The sequence below is a fragment of the Protopterus annectens genome, chromosome 12.part0, assembly GCF_019279795.1.
Source record: "Protopterus annectens isolate FY-2018-M chromosome 12.part0, PAN1.0, whole genome shotgun sequence".
In the NCBI taxonomy this organism is placed as follows: Eukaryota; Metazoa; Chordata; order Ceratodontiformes; family Protopteridae; genus Protopterus; species Protopterus annectens.
Window position 1 is genome coordinate 1,063,116,837 of NC_056746.1, and position 15,721 is coordinate 1,063,132,557.

The window sequence follows — 15,721 nt, forward strand, 5'->3', positions numbered from 1 at the left end:
GAGGGACAGTGCAACATTTTGAAACAGAATTAAATACATTTGAGAGGTATAAATGCCTTTGGAAGGCAGTGAATTAGCTGGGCACTTCCAAACTTTAATAAATGGTTGGCTGTGTGTACATTGTTTTAGAATGCTCCACTTGTAAAGGATTTCTTGCAGCAAGAGCATTTTTTAGCTAAGAAAATTATGTCTGCTTCATTGCTAGAGCCCCATGTAGTGAGTTGTCATGTGCACTTTAGGGTTTCTAGTCAGTAAGCAGTACTATTTGGTAAAATTGCACTTTTCCTGAGGAAGTAGTGGTCAGGAAAATAATTGGGATGTATGAAAGATGGGTTGTAAGTTGGTGTCCTTTCTCCAGCTGATTAAAGTTACTCTTATGGCCAATAACTGCTCTTTATAATGAGGATCATCCGCCTTGAAAAAGTGGAGGGTGAGCAGTGTTGTATACCACGCAAGTCTTTCCCTGCACGGTGTGTAATGCTGTACCCATTTTGAGGAGTGCAGATGTTAAAAACAATTATTAATTTGGAATGGTTACTGACCACTGGTTACTTCGACCTAAAGGTTTCGAGAACTTTGAATTTCATCCTTGAACAAGGACTGATGTACTATTGTATTTCGTACCATCCCTACCAGTCCATTTTTTTGATAGAAAATGGAACACTGTGAAATTTAGTGAAGAGATGAGTAAAGCCATCTCTGTTTAAATCAGTCTGTGTGTTCCTTAATGGTGCTCACATGACTAGCCTTGTCCATTTTTATACAGTAACAAAATCTGGTGGTTCGTGTGGCATATTTAGAATCTGTAAATCTTGTCTCCTTGCTTTTTGTTGAAATTCAGTTGATACCAAACGGTCCCTGTACCAAGATAAACTAAAACCTAATGCATGCAGCTAAGATTTGTAGGAACTTTTGTCTTTAAGGTATTGACATATTCCCCCCCCCCTTCCCCTTTGAAATATTTATAGAAGTTGTTTAGAGACAGAAAAGTTAAGCTGTGTACATAATACTCTGCTGTTTTTAGTGTCATGTTCTTTGTTCAAGCTAAAATAACAACATGCTCATTCAGGGGGGTGTAAAGGATGTACATGTATTGTGGGTGCTTGTGATTCTTGGTTATTTGAAATGTGTGTTGGTTTTCTCTCAGTTGGGGAAAAGCTTCAGAAGATTAAATTTTGCATGATTACATTTCTTATTCTAATGGAATTTTTTCTTTCATTCCAAGTTTTGTCATAATGTCTGCGGGAATGTTGGCTAAACCTCAGATGCGTGGCCTCCTTGCCAAACGCCTACGGTTTCATCTCACTGTGGCATTTTCTTTAGCTTTTACAGCAGCGGCTGGATATAAGGTAGGAGTTTGCAATGTTAATTTTGCTAACATTACGTGTACTGTGACCAAGACCTCATCTGGGATTAATTTAGATGTCCTTCAAGAATGCAACTGCAGTCCTGACATATGGGTTGTCCTGCCTCAGGCAGCCCTTTGGTCGGATTCCCAAGTCTGGGTCCGGCGTCAGCTGATGTCGCCTCTTCCCCGACGTCAGAGCGGCTGGGGTATAAAAGCATCAGTCGGCGCCATCTTCAGTCTTTCTTGCCGCGCGGTGCCCGAAGCAGAAGCAGTTCGCAAGTGCCGGTCTGCCAGCTCCTGTGTTTTCAGATACCGAAGTCATCAAAAAGCCAAGTACCCCATTGGGGAATCTTTTCTTGCCTCAGCCGATGTCAGACAAAACTGAAAAAGTTAATTGTTTGTCTTGTGGTAAACAAATACCTCATAAGGACTTCCATTCTTACTGCCTTCCCTGCCTTGGCCCAGACCACGACGTCTCGGCCTGTGCTGCCTGTGCTCGCTTCAATAAGCGCACACTTAGGCGCCGGGCAGAATTTGCTGTAGACTTTTTTTGGGGGAAATTACTCCTATACCATGCCGTCAGAACTTCCGACAGCACACGTTTCCAAAAAACGGAAGGACCGGGACTGACCTTCGCGGCCCGCGACTTCCACCGACACCACGCCTAAGCCTACCGCGAGTGTATCTGTCTCTTCGGCGGCGGTAATTCAACCGCTCCAGGTAGACGACACCGTTTTACGGCACACTGCAGTCCCGGAGGCTTCCTCGGTGCCGGTTGTTTTTTCCTCCTGAAACCGAAGCCCAAGATTTGCCTGACATCATACCGGTGGACAAAGTTACTCCAGCACGTGGGACAGCTAGGCCTCCTGTGCCTATGTCCATCAAGGCGCCTACACACGTGCTAAGGCTGCCAGCCAGGCTAAGTCTCACCCTCCTAAATCGTTTTCACAGACTCCCACTTCGGATAAACAGATCATGACTTTAGCTGCAGATCTAATTTCTTTAATCAGGGGCTCTCAGGCTCATCCAGACAGAGGTTCTCAGCCGCCTTCAGACAAAAGGCCTAGGGTTGAGCAGACAGATACCCTTTCCTCAGATGAAGCCTCTGGTGAGTCAGGCCTTTCAGATTCCCAGGAAGAACCCTTCCCGGCCTATGAGGATTCTGATACAGATGAATCCATTCCCTCTGCCTCTCCTCCTGAGGATATTTCTTTCGGGGAATTTCTCCACTCCATGAGAGAGCATTTTTCAGTGGCAGGGCCAGGATTTCTCCGACTCCAGGAAAAGGCTTCGGACCTTCCTTAAGTTACCCCAGCACAGGCCTTTAGCTATTCCCCCAGTGTTAGATGTATTGGATGATGTGTACTCAGACTCCAGTACTTCTCCTGATTCTCTCCTTCCTGTCAAGCCAGACAGATATTACAGGGTTCCTGAAACTCATAAGCATCTCTTTAAGGCCCACTCTGTTGATCTAGAAACTATTTCTCAGGGCCCAAAGGAGTGGCCACTTCCACGACCAAGAATCCTTTGCCCGCAGACTGGGAATCTAGGTCCCTGGAGAGGTGGGGTAAAAGTTTATACCTCTACCACCCTTGCCATGAGAGCTGTTAACTGTCTTTTTCATATGTTTCAGTATCAAGATTTTCTGATGGATGATTTGCAGAAAAATTTAGCCTCTCCTGAGCCTTTAGATAGAAAGGCTTTGCAGGATTTGGTTCATAATACTCAGCAGGTTAGCAATCATTTTCTTCAGTGTGGTTATGATGCATTGGAAGCTTCATGTAGGGCAGCTATGACAGGGGCTGTCATATGTAGACATGCTTGGTTGAAAGAACAGTCATTGCAAGATCATGTTAAAGTAAAGCTTCTAGATGCACCTCTGGAAAAAGACAAGCTGTTTGGTGCTAATGCACAGGGTGTGTTGAAATCGATTGAGGAAAAGGCTAAATCAGTACAAACAGTCAAAGATTTCCTCCAGGTTCAGCCACCAAGGTTCAGCAGGAATTGGCCTACGAAGAATTGGTCCTTTCCAGACACTGACAGGTTTCAAAGGGGAAAAAGCAGGCATGCTCTAGGTAGAGGGCAATACCGAGGCTCCTACAGGGGCCGCCAATGGCAACCAACTAATCAGAGAAGTGGCGCAGGGACTCCCACTGCTCCACAGGGATAATCATAATGACTTGACTTTGACACCGCCGACCAAGGCTCAAAGAGAAGCTCCTTTAGGCGGAAAGTTATCCTTATTTTCAAAAAATTGGCATGTTTTTACAAAGGACGGATGGATTTTTAACATAATAGACAAAAGGTTACAGGTTCCACTTCCATACCTTACCAACAAGGCATGCCAAACCTGCCACACAATCAAAGGGCAGAGGCACTCGTACAAGTTTCAAAGCTGCTACAAATCAAAGCAATAGAAAAGGTTCCTCCTCAGGAACAAGGCCAGGGATTCTACTCAAGACTGTTCCTTGTTCCAAGAAAAGAAAAGCAATGGAGACCTATACTGGACTTGTCCGCTCTAAACACTTTTCTCATTGTGCCAAAATTCAAAATGCTGACATTACAGCAACTCCTTCCCATGCTGGGCAAGGGGTCTTGGCTGGTTACTCTGGACCTCAAGGAGGCATACCTGCATGTCCCAATCAGACACAGTTGCAGAAGATATCTCAGATTTCTTGCAGGGTCAGAGCATTATCAATTCTCAGCATTGCCTTTTGGCTTCTCTACTGCGCCCAGGGTATTCACGAAATGCCTGGCATCAGTAATTGCACATTGCAGACTTCAGGGGATACAAATATACCCTTATCTGGACGACTGCCTTATACAAGCGGACAGCCAGCAAGCCTTGATAAGAAACTTGGACTATGTCATTCACTTACTACAGGCTTTGGGATACACAGTCAACATTCAAAAATCAAGACTACTGCCATCCCAACATATAATTTTTCTAGGAGCCAAACTGGACACAAATTCACAAATGGCTTTCCTCACAGAAGAAAAACAAGAACTATTACCAGATTACTTCAAAAGCCTAGCAGAGCACACCCAGATGACTGCAAGGAAAATCTTGCAGGCCTTGGGTTTCATGGCATCTTGCATTCTCCTGATTCCACTGGCAAGACTACACATGAGAACTACAATGGTATCTAAAAAGTTTATGGTCTCAACACAGCCACAACTTAGAAGCAATTATTCCACTCATTCCATGTCTACAAAAGGAATTTTTGTGGTGGGCACAAGCAAGCCAGCTAAATAAAGGCATGCCCTTCAACAAACCTCAAGCAAGCCAAACCATTACAACAGACTCCTCAGATCATGAACGGGGGGGCGCACGTGGAAGGCAGATGCATTCAAGGGCAATGGGCTCCCCGGGAATTGCATCTGCACATCAATCAAAAAGAGATGCTGGCAGTGATTCATGCAATCGAGGCCTTCGGAAAATTTCTTCAAGGTCATCTGCTAATAAAGACAGACAACACCACTGTTATGTGGTACATAAACAGGGAGGCACCCATTCTTACCCCCTTTGTAGACTAACAATGACCTCTTTGGGAAAAGTCCCTGAAACTGAACATACAGTTCCAATCCCAGTTTGTTCCAGGCAAGGGCAATTTTCTGGCGGACAGTCTAAGCAGAAACATTATGGACCCCCACGAATGGATGTTGCATCCAGACATTTTTTCACAAATAACTCATGCATGGGGAAGGCCAGACATAGACCTCTTTGCCTCTCACCACAATCCTCATCTGAAAAAGTTCTGTTCAAGGACACGCCATCCTCAAGCCTGGAGAATAGATGCTCTCTTCTTCAGCTGGAATTCTCTAACAATCTATGCATTCCCGCCTCTACCATTAATGACCAAGGTGTTACTGAAGATCAAAGCAGAACAACCGAAAGGCATTTTGATAGCTCCAGACTGGCCAAGACAGCACTGGTACCCATTACTAAGGAGCATAACTCGCACCAAGCCGTGGCCCCTGCCTCTATGGCCTCTGCTTATAACTCAGCACAGTTACAGGACTGTTCATCCAAACCTGCAAACATTGCAACTGACCGCTTGGAGGGTTACATGACTTCTCCCCATATATCTCTCTCCAAAAAAGTTCGAGATCCTACTGGAAGCATGCAGGCCTTCCACCAGAAAAACTTATTTAGCCAAATGGAAGAGGTTCAACATCTGGAATGCCAACAAGGGTCAGGATGCATCAGTAATGAACATCCCACAGATTCTAGAATACTTGGCAGAAATGCTTCACAATGGCCTTTCATATTCTTCCATAAAAATACACGTTTCAGCAAAATACAACTGTGGATCCACCTGTGTTTTCACATCCTTTGCTAAGACAGTTTCTAAGAGGAATAAAGAATATCAAACCTCCAAGAAAACCACCAGTGCCTGCATGGGACCTCAATTTCGTCTTGGAAAAATTAACTCTTCCTCCTTTTGAGCCAGCAGCATCTTCAGAATTGCAATTTCTCTCCTGGAAAACAGTTTTCCTGTTGGCAATTACTTCAGCAAGAAGAGTCTAGGAGATACAGGCCCTCATGGCAGTACCTCCATTTCTTATTTTCCATCAGGACAGAGTCTCTTTAAGAACCAATCCTTCATTCATGCCAAAAGTGGTATCTAGAGTTTCTCTAAATCAAGCAATTCACCTGCCTACTTTCTTTCCCAATTCTCAAAATAAAGGAGAAAAGCTTCTGCACACTTTGGACATACACAGACAATTGCGCTATTACCTGGATAGAACAAAGGCCAACAAAGTCTGACCAACTATTTGTAGCTTACGCTCCTGGAGTACAAGGGAAGGCAATTTCCAAACATACAATCTCAAAATGGATTGGAAACTGCATCAGATTCTGCTACTCTTTCCATGGAAAAGGTGTGCCAGCCAATATCAGGCCACACTCCACCAGAGCTACAGCCACCTCCACAGCCTTTTTAAGAGTGGTGGCTGCAAAGGACATTCTATAAGCTGCTACATGGAGCTCCGTGCATACATTTTCCAAGCATTACAACCTGCCTTTATATTCCAGATCCTGAGCAGGCTTTGCTTCTGCAGTCCTGCAGGGCATTTTAGCTACACCATCCTTATCTTGGATCCTACCACCCCCAGCTTGGCTATGGTATTCAACCCATATGTCAGGACTGCAGTTGCATTCTTGAAGGACATAGTACAGTTTTGTACCTATCATAAATGTAGATGTCCGATTAGATATGCAACTGCAGTCAGGTTTTCCCTTCCTCCTACCCCTGTGTATCTTTTTTGGGTCCACTCCCCCTTTTCAAATTAGCTGGGGATAGTATTTATGGTGTATCTGTTTATTACTGTTGTGCATGTCTGGAATTTTATCCATTCTCTAAAATTAGCCTTCCTTGGAGGGCACCTGGCATCTGGGGCAAGAAACACTGAAGATGGCGCCGACTTATGCTTTTATACCCCAGCCGCTCTGACGTCGGGGAAGAGGCGACATCAGCCGACGCCGGACCCAGACTTTAGAATCCGGCCGACCGAAGTGCTGCCTGAGGCAGGACAACCCATATGTCAGGACTGCAGTTGCATATCTATCGGACATCTGCATTAATGGTAGGTACAAAACTGTACTTTTTCTGTAACTTGATTTTGATATGACATGCATAAAGGTTGAAAAGTCCTTCAACAGATTGTGGGTTTGTGTTTTACCTAGTCATCTTGATCTAATTTTTGTTCAGCTTTCTTTTTATGATTACACATGGATTTGATCGTATGTGCTGTGTGTCCACTAATAGTGGAAACCAGATTATTTATGTAAAAGGTATGTATTTATTTTTACTGTTAAAAGGAGGTGTGACTGCTAGCTATAGTGAGTGTAAATAAATTACTTCTCCTCTCTGGCTGGTAGAACTTGTGTGGTCATAACAACTTTATTGTATTTTATTATTTAGTTGGATATTGTTGGTATAATTTTTCTCCAAGTTGATTTAAGTTCTTTTGAATTCTTTGCTACTGATTCTAATTTCTTTCTTTTGCAATATTTTATTCAATTAAAGCTGAATATGGAGTCCTTAAATGAGTATGCAATTAATGATTTGCCAATGCAGAAGTATCTTGTACAGTGTAATAAATGTTATGCATATTTAAAGGTAACAGCTAGTAACACTGGTGATCTTTGTTCGTGTCAAAAGTTGGATGATTGCTTGCCATTGTTACAAGCAAGTCTCGACGATGATGATTGCACATGTGCAATTGGCATGGCTTGGAGAACTGTTGCATCATATGTTAATGACTGGACTGATGAACTAAATAATAATAGGCATAGAACAAATAGAACAGATTTAGGAAATGATGCATCTGTTTTTTGTCAAGAACATTCAACTCCTATGAAACATGATGAGGCACTTGAGAACTATGGAATTGTGGATGCAAGTACGGATTCGGTTTGTTTAGAAGGAAACAAAGAAAGGAAGTTTTCAATGAATAAGAAAAATAAACTAACTACTGTAAAGGAAAGATAATGCATAGTAAAAAGGATTCTGCTTTATGTAACACACTGGTGACAGGAATGAAGATATCTGTTTTGTCAGAAAACCCTCAGTCTAGAGAAAAAGGCATCACCTTTCCAATGGAAAAGGTAGAAAAAAGAGGCAAGGGGCAGGTGAAAAGGAAGAAATCAAAACTGAATGTGGCAGGATTGAAGAACATTACTGTAAGAAAAGAAAAGAGGAGGACAGATGTTGATTACATGGCTCAAGCTGTGGATTTAAAATGCCAGCTTGATGAGAGTTTAATATGCAGTGAAAACAGTGGAATTAATAAGACTAATGGTGATTATCTATCCTTCGTAACAATTGATGGAGCACAAAATGACTGTATTTAGAAGCTGAAGATTCTTCAGAGATGGTCAGCAAAGATATTCTTGAAGTAATACTTACATTTGCAGAGATAATGAACATAGAGTAGTGTTATGCTTGCTAGGAGCAAAAATAGAAGATGTGAAACGAGCCTTGGAACACCTTAATGTAAGGTAGTATGGATCTGTTTTTTATTCATGTTGGTACAAATGATGTCGCCAACAAAGATTCTCCGACTGTCAGTCAGGAATGGACAGCCCTCATAGTACACCTTGTACTGGTGTTAGGACATACTTTTCACAAATCACCTATAGAAAGGATAGTCTGGTCACTGTGAATGAAAAGATTTTTTGTATAAACACCTACATGGAAAAATGTCCTGTTTACACTTTTTTTTTTTTTTTAAAGCATCCAAGCCTTCTTCTGGCCACACGTGTTCAGACAGGATGGTGTGCATTTGTCTAGATCAGGGAAGAAAAATTTTGCAGCAAATGTTTTGTAGTGTTTGACAAATACTAGCCAGGATTTTTGCCAGGTCAAAAATGTAACTGTTCACAGCAACATTTGATGCATCTCTGGTCGTTAATGCTAGGAGCATTAATAATAAAGGTTTTTATTAGAACATTTGATGTTGTAGTTTGTGAAACATGGTTAAAGAACAATGACTGGAAACCAGCTCTGTCATGGTATAAATGTTTTTAATGTAACGGACATTCTAACAAACAGGTGGAGGTGTTGTGATGGGGATTAAAGGTAGCTATGAGACTTGATTATTACATGTTCAGTGATAACACCAATACTAGACTGTGACAATAAAGACAACCCTGGAACAAATTGTTGGAGGGTATAGACCACCAAAGTCAAGTGCAGATGACTTAGAGGAATTCATACATTTCTTACATGAAACACAGGAGAGAATAATATTAGCTGGGGACTTATATTTGCCAGAAACAGACTGGAATAATATTGATTCAACAACATTAGTAAATAAATTATTCACAGAGTATATTCAGGAACAACAAATGCTTCAGACGTAAAAAAAAAAAAAAAAAAACTACCAGGGGACAGAATATGCTAGATATTTGTGTTTCCAAAGAAATTACTGATAAGTTGTCAATCTCGCCTTCATTCTTGCTGGATGGGTTCGGAGCCGATCCTCGGCTCCGACTCGGCACTTGCTTTAGCTCGAGAACTCCTTTTACCAGCTCGAGGCAACCCTATATCCCATGATGCAAGGCGGAACTACCTCAGATCTCGTTTGCCGCTTAGCGAAAGAGGTCTCCTTTGCCAGCTGAGGTAAGTTTTTTCTTTGTGAAATAAGAAAAAGATTAGTTGGGGGTTTATTTTTCCCTTTTAGTGTTAGTTTAGTCTGTAGTTAGTTACAGCCCACCCTATTCCCTTGTTTTCAAACTTTTTATAATCTTTAATCTAAAGTTTTTAGTCAGGCCTAATTCCCCATTGGTTATTCCCTTCCTGTGTGTTTGTGTAAGGGATTAATTTGTGTGTTTGTTGGGATTGTTTGTGTTTCCATCCTCCTAGGATGTCAAAGGAAGGCAAGGTCTCAGGCTTCAAGAAGTGTGACCAGTGCTGTCAGAAAATGTCTGACAGACGGTCACACTTCTTGTGTTTATTGCCTGGGGCCTTTGCACCTGCAGGACTCCTGTGCTTTGTGTCATGCTTTTAGCCAGAGAGTCCTGCAGGAAAGGAGGAATAAGCTCATCCTCCGAGGCTTACTTAAGCCAGAAGGTTCTCCTCCTAAATCAGGGTCAGGAAAACCTCATAAGCCACCGAAGGCTCAGGCTACAGTGTCCAAGCCTCCTCCGGTGGCTCCGGCTCCGTCGGAGCCGACGCCTCGGCTGGAGCCGATACATCTTCTGTTCAAGTAGTGGGTTCGGGCCGACCGGCTCCGATACCCTGACTACTGTGGCCTTGTCGACTCGGCTGGAGCCGACACTTTATCCAGCATCGGGCGAGATATCCTCGGCTCCATCTGGAGTTCAAGGGACTTCGGCTCCGATGGCTTCGACCGTAAGAGATCTCATTCCCTTCTATACTGAGTATCCACTCAGCTCCGGGTCTCCTCTTTGTCGGAGCGGAGCCATCGGAGCCGATCTTCGAGATCTTCCAGGCTGTCTGACCACGATTTAGAGTGGCGGGTATGCAGGCTGTTGAAGTCTCAGGAACTGGCCCTATAGCTCCAGAGCCCGTCTCAACAGACTTCGGCTATAGCCCCAATCCTTGAACTTCCTCCTCCGACTCCACACGGAGTTGGAGCCGAGCTTCGGGACAGCGACTGTTTGATGCCGGGGCATATGTATCCTTCGGCTCCGTCGTCCTCGGCTACGATCTCCTCCTTGAGACCTTCCTTGGAGGGATCTGGTCGGGTTTCCACAGTCTGCTCCGAGGGGCTAGTGGCATCGGACCCTTGTCCGACCCGCTCTCCCTCTCGGGCTTCGCTTGTAAGCTCGGCGCCGACATCGCCTCGAGCCTTCTCTCTTTGGAGCCGCCATTCCTGTGTCTTGAGCGGGTGTGTTCCGGCCTCCGGGAGAGGAGCCTTTGAGGTGATGAGTGTCCTGGCCTCTGAGCCTGGTCAACGGTCCATCCCTCTAGCTCCTCCCTCTTCAGTGCCTGCAGATGCCTCTTGCCAACCTCTTGCTCACAGGCCCAGGGATCCATCGCCCCAGGTTTCCCCACTGGGAATTTCCTCCTCTTCGAGGTTTCTCCTGATCCTGCAGGGAACCCCTCGGAAGAGGACGTAAGAGGAAACACACAGACTCCCTGAGTCTACTACATCTGATACCGACTTAGATGAGTCGGAGGGTTCCCCACGGTCCCCTCTGAGGATGTCTCCTTTTCAGACATCCTTGAGCTCCTCAAACAGAGGGGAATTGGCCCTCCATTGACCCCTCCGAGGATGAGTCTGTATACCTGGAGGCTTTTGGATCCCGACCCTCCACCTCCTGGGTGTCTCCGCCTTCGACCCACTTATGCAGGTAGTGGCTCGAAGGCGTGGCTCCAGATTCTGTGGAACCTGTCCCCAGAAGACCATCCAAATTCATTACGGCCCCTTGGATAAACAGTTCCTTTCCAAAGGTGTCTCTGTGGATGCTATGGTGGTGGCGGCCACTAAGAAGGAACTGGCGGATCCTTCAGTACCTGTCCATCCTCCTAACAAGGATTCTAGGACCATGGACAGGTATGGAAAGCGGATGTTTTCTTCAGCGACCTTTGCTATCGTTCGCTGAATTATCTTTGTCACTTCACCAGGCTTCAACGAGATATTCTCAAAGAACTGGGTGAAGTAGTCCAGGATCCTTCTGCTGCTGGGGCTCAGGAAAAGATTGCCTCACAGCTTGCTATCCTGAATTCCATATCTAACTCCTCCATGCGGCTCATATCTTATGCGGCCGATGGAGCGAGCAGGGCCGCAGGCACAGGAGTTGCTCTTAGACGCCAAGCCTGGATGCGGCTGTGTAATTTTGCGGACCCCTTTAAGGCGTCCTTCACTAATACCCCCTTTGATGGTTCAGCTTTGTTCGGACCTCAGGTGAAGGATACCTTGACCAGGTGTGAACAGGACGGTAAAACTCTTTCTGCCGTTGGGAGTCCAATTTTCCACTCCTAGACCATATCCCAAGGGTCAGAAGGGGGGGAAGATGTGGTTCCGTAAAGCCCAAGGAGCTACACCGGACACACGTGGTCAGTTTACCCCCAGAGGCAGAAGGGGTAACAATAATAGACGCCGCCCTAGAGGCAGGGGGGGTCCTCAGAACCAGGGCAACAGGGAGTCTCTTCCTGAGAAGCCTTTTCAGCATCCCTGAGGTGTTGCCCGACTGTTCACCCTTGGAGGCAGTCGGGGGAAGGATTTCACTGTACCCAGTAGCCTGGCAATCCCTATCCCAAGAGAAGTGGGTACAGTCGATTTATATCCGAGGGTTACAAGATCCCCTTCGAAAGGTTTCCCGTACCTCTACAATCCCTTCCAGACATCTCACCCGGTCAAAGGGATTTGGCAGAACAGGAGGTTTCAAAACTCCTAGAAAAGAGCCGTCCAGACAGTGCCGACAGACCAAGTAGGATCCGTCTACTCAAGATTCTTTTTGGTCCCCAAAAGGACGGGAGATTGGAGACCAATATTAGACCTGAGCAATCTGAACAGATTTGTCAAGAAGGCAAGATTCGGATGGTCACGCTTCAGTCCATTCTGCCCTTTCTGGGCAAGGACAACTGGATGTGCTCTATAGACCTTCAGGATGCGTACTATCACATAAAGATTCACAGACACTCCAGAAGGTTTCTCCGCTTTCGGCTAGGGACCAGTCATTACCAATTCAGAGCACTGCCCTTTGGCCTCACTTCAGCCCCCAGAGTGTTTACCAAATGCATGGCAGTGGTCACAGCTCACCTGAGATGTCTAGGATTCCAGGTGTTTCCTTATTTGGACGACTGGCTCCTCTCCGCCACCACCAAGTGTCAGCTTCTTCAGTCCAGAGACTACACCCTACAGCTTTGCAGGAAATTGGGAATTTCAGTAAATTTCAAAAAATCTTCTCTGCTGCCTTGCCAATCTATCACCTTTATAGGCGCAGAATTAAACAGTCAAAATGTTAGCCAGACTAACAGATCAAAGAATTCTGGACATCCAAAAATTTGTTCGGCTTCTGTTACAAAGCAACAAGATCAAAGCCAGATTTGTCCTGAAGGTTCTAGGTCTTATGGCTGCGGCCATTGTTCTTCTACCACTGGCTCGCTTCCACATGCGTCTCCTGCAGTGGATGTTATTCACACAGTGGTCGTACCACAATCTTCCGATGAGACACGAAATCTTAGTGTCACAGTCGTGCAGGGCTCATCTGGGCTGGTGGATATCTTCCCCTCTTCTTCATCAGGGCCGACCCTTTATTCCCCCTCCTCCAGTTGCCACAGTCACTACGGATGCCTCTCTGATCGGGTGGGGGGGGGCATTATCAGGGCAGGATGGTCCACGGGACGTGGCAACCCATAGAATACCATCTGCACATAAATGTCCTGGAGATGAGAGCAGTGCTTTTAACGTTGCAAGCCCTCGACGACTTTCTTCCCACTGGGACTATTGCAGTACAAACGGACAACATGTCCGTGGTTTGGTACATCAACAAACAGGGCGGAACCAGGTCCTATCCGTTATGTCGAGAAGCTCTCAGACTTTGGCAATGGGCGATCTCTTCTCAGCGGTTTCTGATAGCAACGCACATCCCCGGCAGGTCCAACCTATTGGCGGACAGGCTGAGCAGATCTATTCTGATGCCTCACGAGTGGTCTCTCAATCAATCTGTAGTGGATCAGATTTTTCTGAAGTGGGGCACTCCTTGTTGCGATCTTTTCGCTACCCCTCAAAACAACAAGTGCCCAGACTATTTCACTCTATTTCCCCTTCCAGGTCAACCCCTGAGAGACTCTCTAACCCAGGATTGGCCTCGGGGACTTCTTTATGCTTTTCCTCCTTTTCCCTTGATTCCACAAGTCATTCAGAAAGCCACCATTTTGAGAGCCAAATTGATCCTCATTGCTCCATATTGGCCTCGACAAATTTGGTTTCCGTCTCTGCATCGTCACCTTCTGGTGCAGCCCTGGCATCTGGACCCAGTTCCGGATCTTTTGATCCACCAGTCGGGTCAGCAGCACCGGGCCATTCATTCTCTCAACCTCACTGCTTGGTTGCTCCACTTCCTTCCCTAGCCAGGCTACCAATGATTTCTGACTCAGAGACATTTTAGTGTCTTCTTTGAAGTCGTCCACTAGGACTATTTATGCTAGCAAGTGGCGGCGTTTTCGATTTGGGCAAACTCCAGAAATATTGATCCTTTTACTGCTCCCATACATTCTGTTTTAGATTTCCTGGCGGAGGTTTTTCATTCAGGATCCTCGTCATCTACAGTCAAAGTACAACTGGCTGCTATTTCCAAGTATCATGTTGGCTTGCATGACAATAACATTATGTCTCATAGATTATGCAAGGCCTTTTTGAGGGCAGTTTTCTCCTAAAACCACCTATAAAGCATCCTCCTCCGCAATGGGATCTAAACTTAATGTTTGCATCCTTGATACTACCTCCCTTGAACCGTCTGCTTCATGTTCTTTGAAGTTATTGACGTGGAAAACTATATTTTACTGGCTGTCACTTCTGCAAGAAGGGTTTCGAGATTCAAGCTCTCTGCATTCGTTCACCTTATTTGGTTTTCATAAGGACAGGGTATCGTTAAGAACTAACCCTTCCTTTCTCCCCAAGGTTGTATCTCAAACCAATATTAACCAATCTATAGATCTACCAGTCTTTTCCTAACTATTCCGACAGAGCTGAACAGAAACTGCACTTTTTGGATGTCCATCGTCAGCTCAGGTACTACTTGCATAGAACTAAACAAATTAGAAAATCGGACCAATTGTTTGTTTCCTATGCAGAAAACAGGATAGGTCTTCCAGTTTCTAAAGTGACCTTATCCAGATGGTTGACTTCCACCATTTCCTATGTGTACTCTCTCAGAGGCAAACAACTATCTTCTAAGCCAAAAGCACACTCGACCAGGAGTCTATCCACTTCTGCAGCCTTTCAGGATAGACTACCCATTGATACCATTTGTGCAGCGGCTACTTGGGCCACGCCTCATACCTTTGTCTCTCATTACAAGTTGGATTTGGCCTCCAGAGATAGGGCCAGTTTTGGTTCCACAGTTCTCAAGAGTCTGTTCCATTGAGCCACCCGGGATACAGGTGCTAGGGACGCGGTCCCATCCAGCAAGAATGAAGGCGAGATTGACAACTTAACATTTAGAAGTTATGTACCTACCATAACGTTCCATGTTAGTTGTCTTCTCTCGCCTTCTTTCTTGCGTCCCTCCCTCCTTCCCCCTGGCCTGGACAGATCTTGGAGAGTTCCTATTAGATTGTTTCCTCCAGTACGTTGTTATGAGGATTTCTTTTAGGAACCATTGATGTTCTTCATCTCACATTGCTGCAGTCCTTACATATGGGTAGTCCGCTGTCCTCGGTCGGCCCGAATACCAAAGTATAAGGCTGACGTCGGTCAGGGCGCTCAGAACTGACATCAGAATGTCAGGGTACAAAAGCGCATGACCGACGTCATATCCTCAGTCTTTTTTGCCGCATGGTCCGATGCAGAAGCAGCGTTGCAAGTGCCGTTCGGCGTTCTGAAATTTTTCGAGTTCGGAGTTTCAGACCGAATCAAAGTTGGCTAAGTACCCCGTTGAGGAATATTTTGGTTTTTTCTTGCCTCAGTGTTTTACCGGATGTCAGAAAAAGTGAATAACTGTATTTCTTGTGGGAAACAGATACCGCATAGGGATTATCATTCTTTGTGTATTCCTTGTTTGGGGCCTGAGCACGACATTGTTGGGTGTCGCTTTTGTGCTAGATTCAATAAGCGCACTATTAAGCGAAGGTTAGATTGTGCTAGGCTGGTCTTTGGGAAGCGGTGCAATTATAATATGCCGTCGGATTCTCCGGCGCCCGCTTCTTCGAAGAAGCGCAAAGACAAAGCGGT

The 15,721-nt window shown here is 45.2% G+C and overlaps 1 protein-coding gene across 3 annotated transcripts in view; it reads left to right on the forward strand.

Annotated features, from left to right (window-relative positions):
* Nucleotides 1–15,721, forward strand: part of LOC122816970 (cytochrome c oxidase subunit 6C-1) — a 133,088-nt gene that overhangs the window by 47,484 nt on the left and 69,883 nt on the right. For 2 of the 3 annotated variants that reach the window (XM_044090078.1, XM_044090077.1), the window contains exon 3: nt 1,224–1,349. In XM_044090078.1, coding sequence (XP_043946013.1) covers nt 1,236–1,349 — 114 coding nt within the window. In that variant the 5' untranslated portion in view covers nt 1,224–1,235. The remainder of the gene's footprint in view (nt 1–1,223; nt 1,350–15,721) is intronic. The other variant, XM_044090076.1, reaches the window with a different exon arrangement.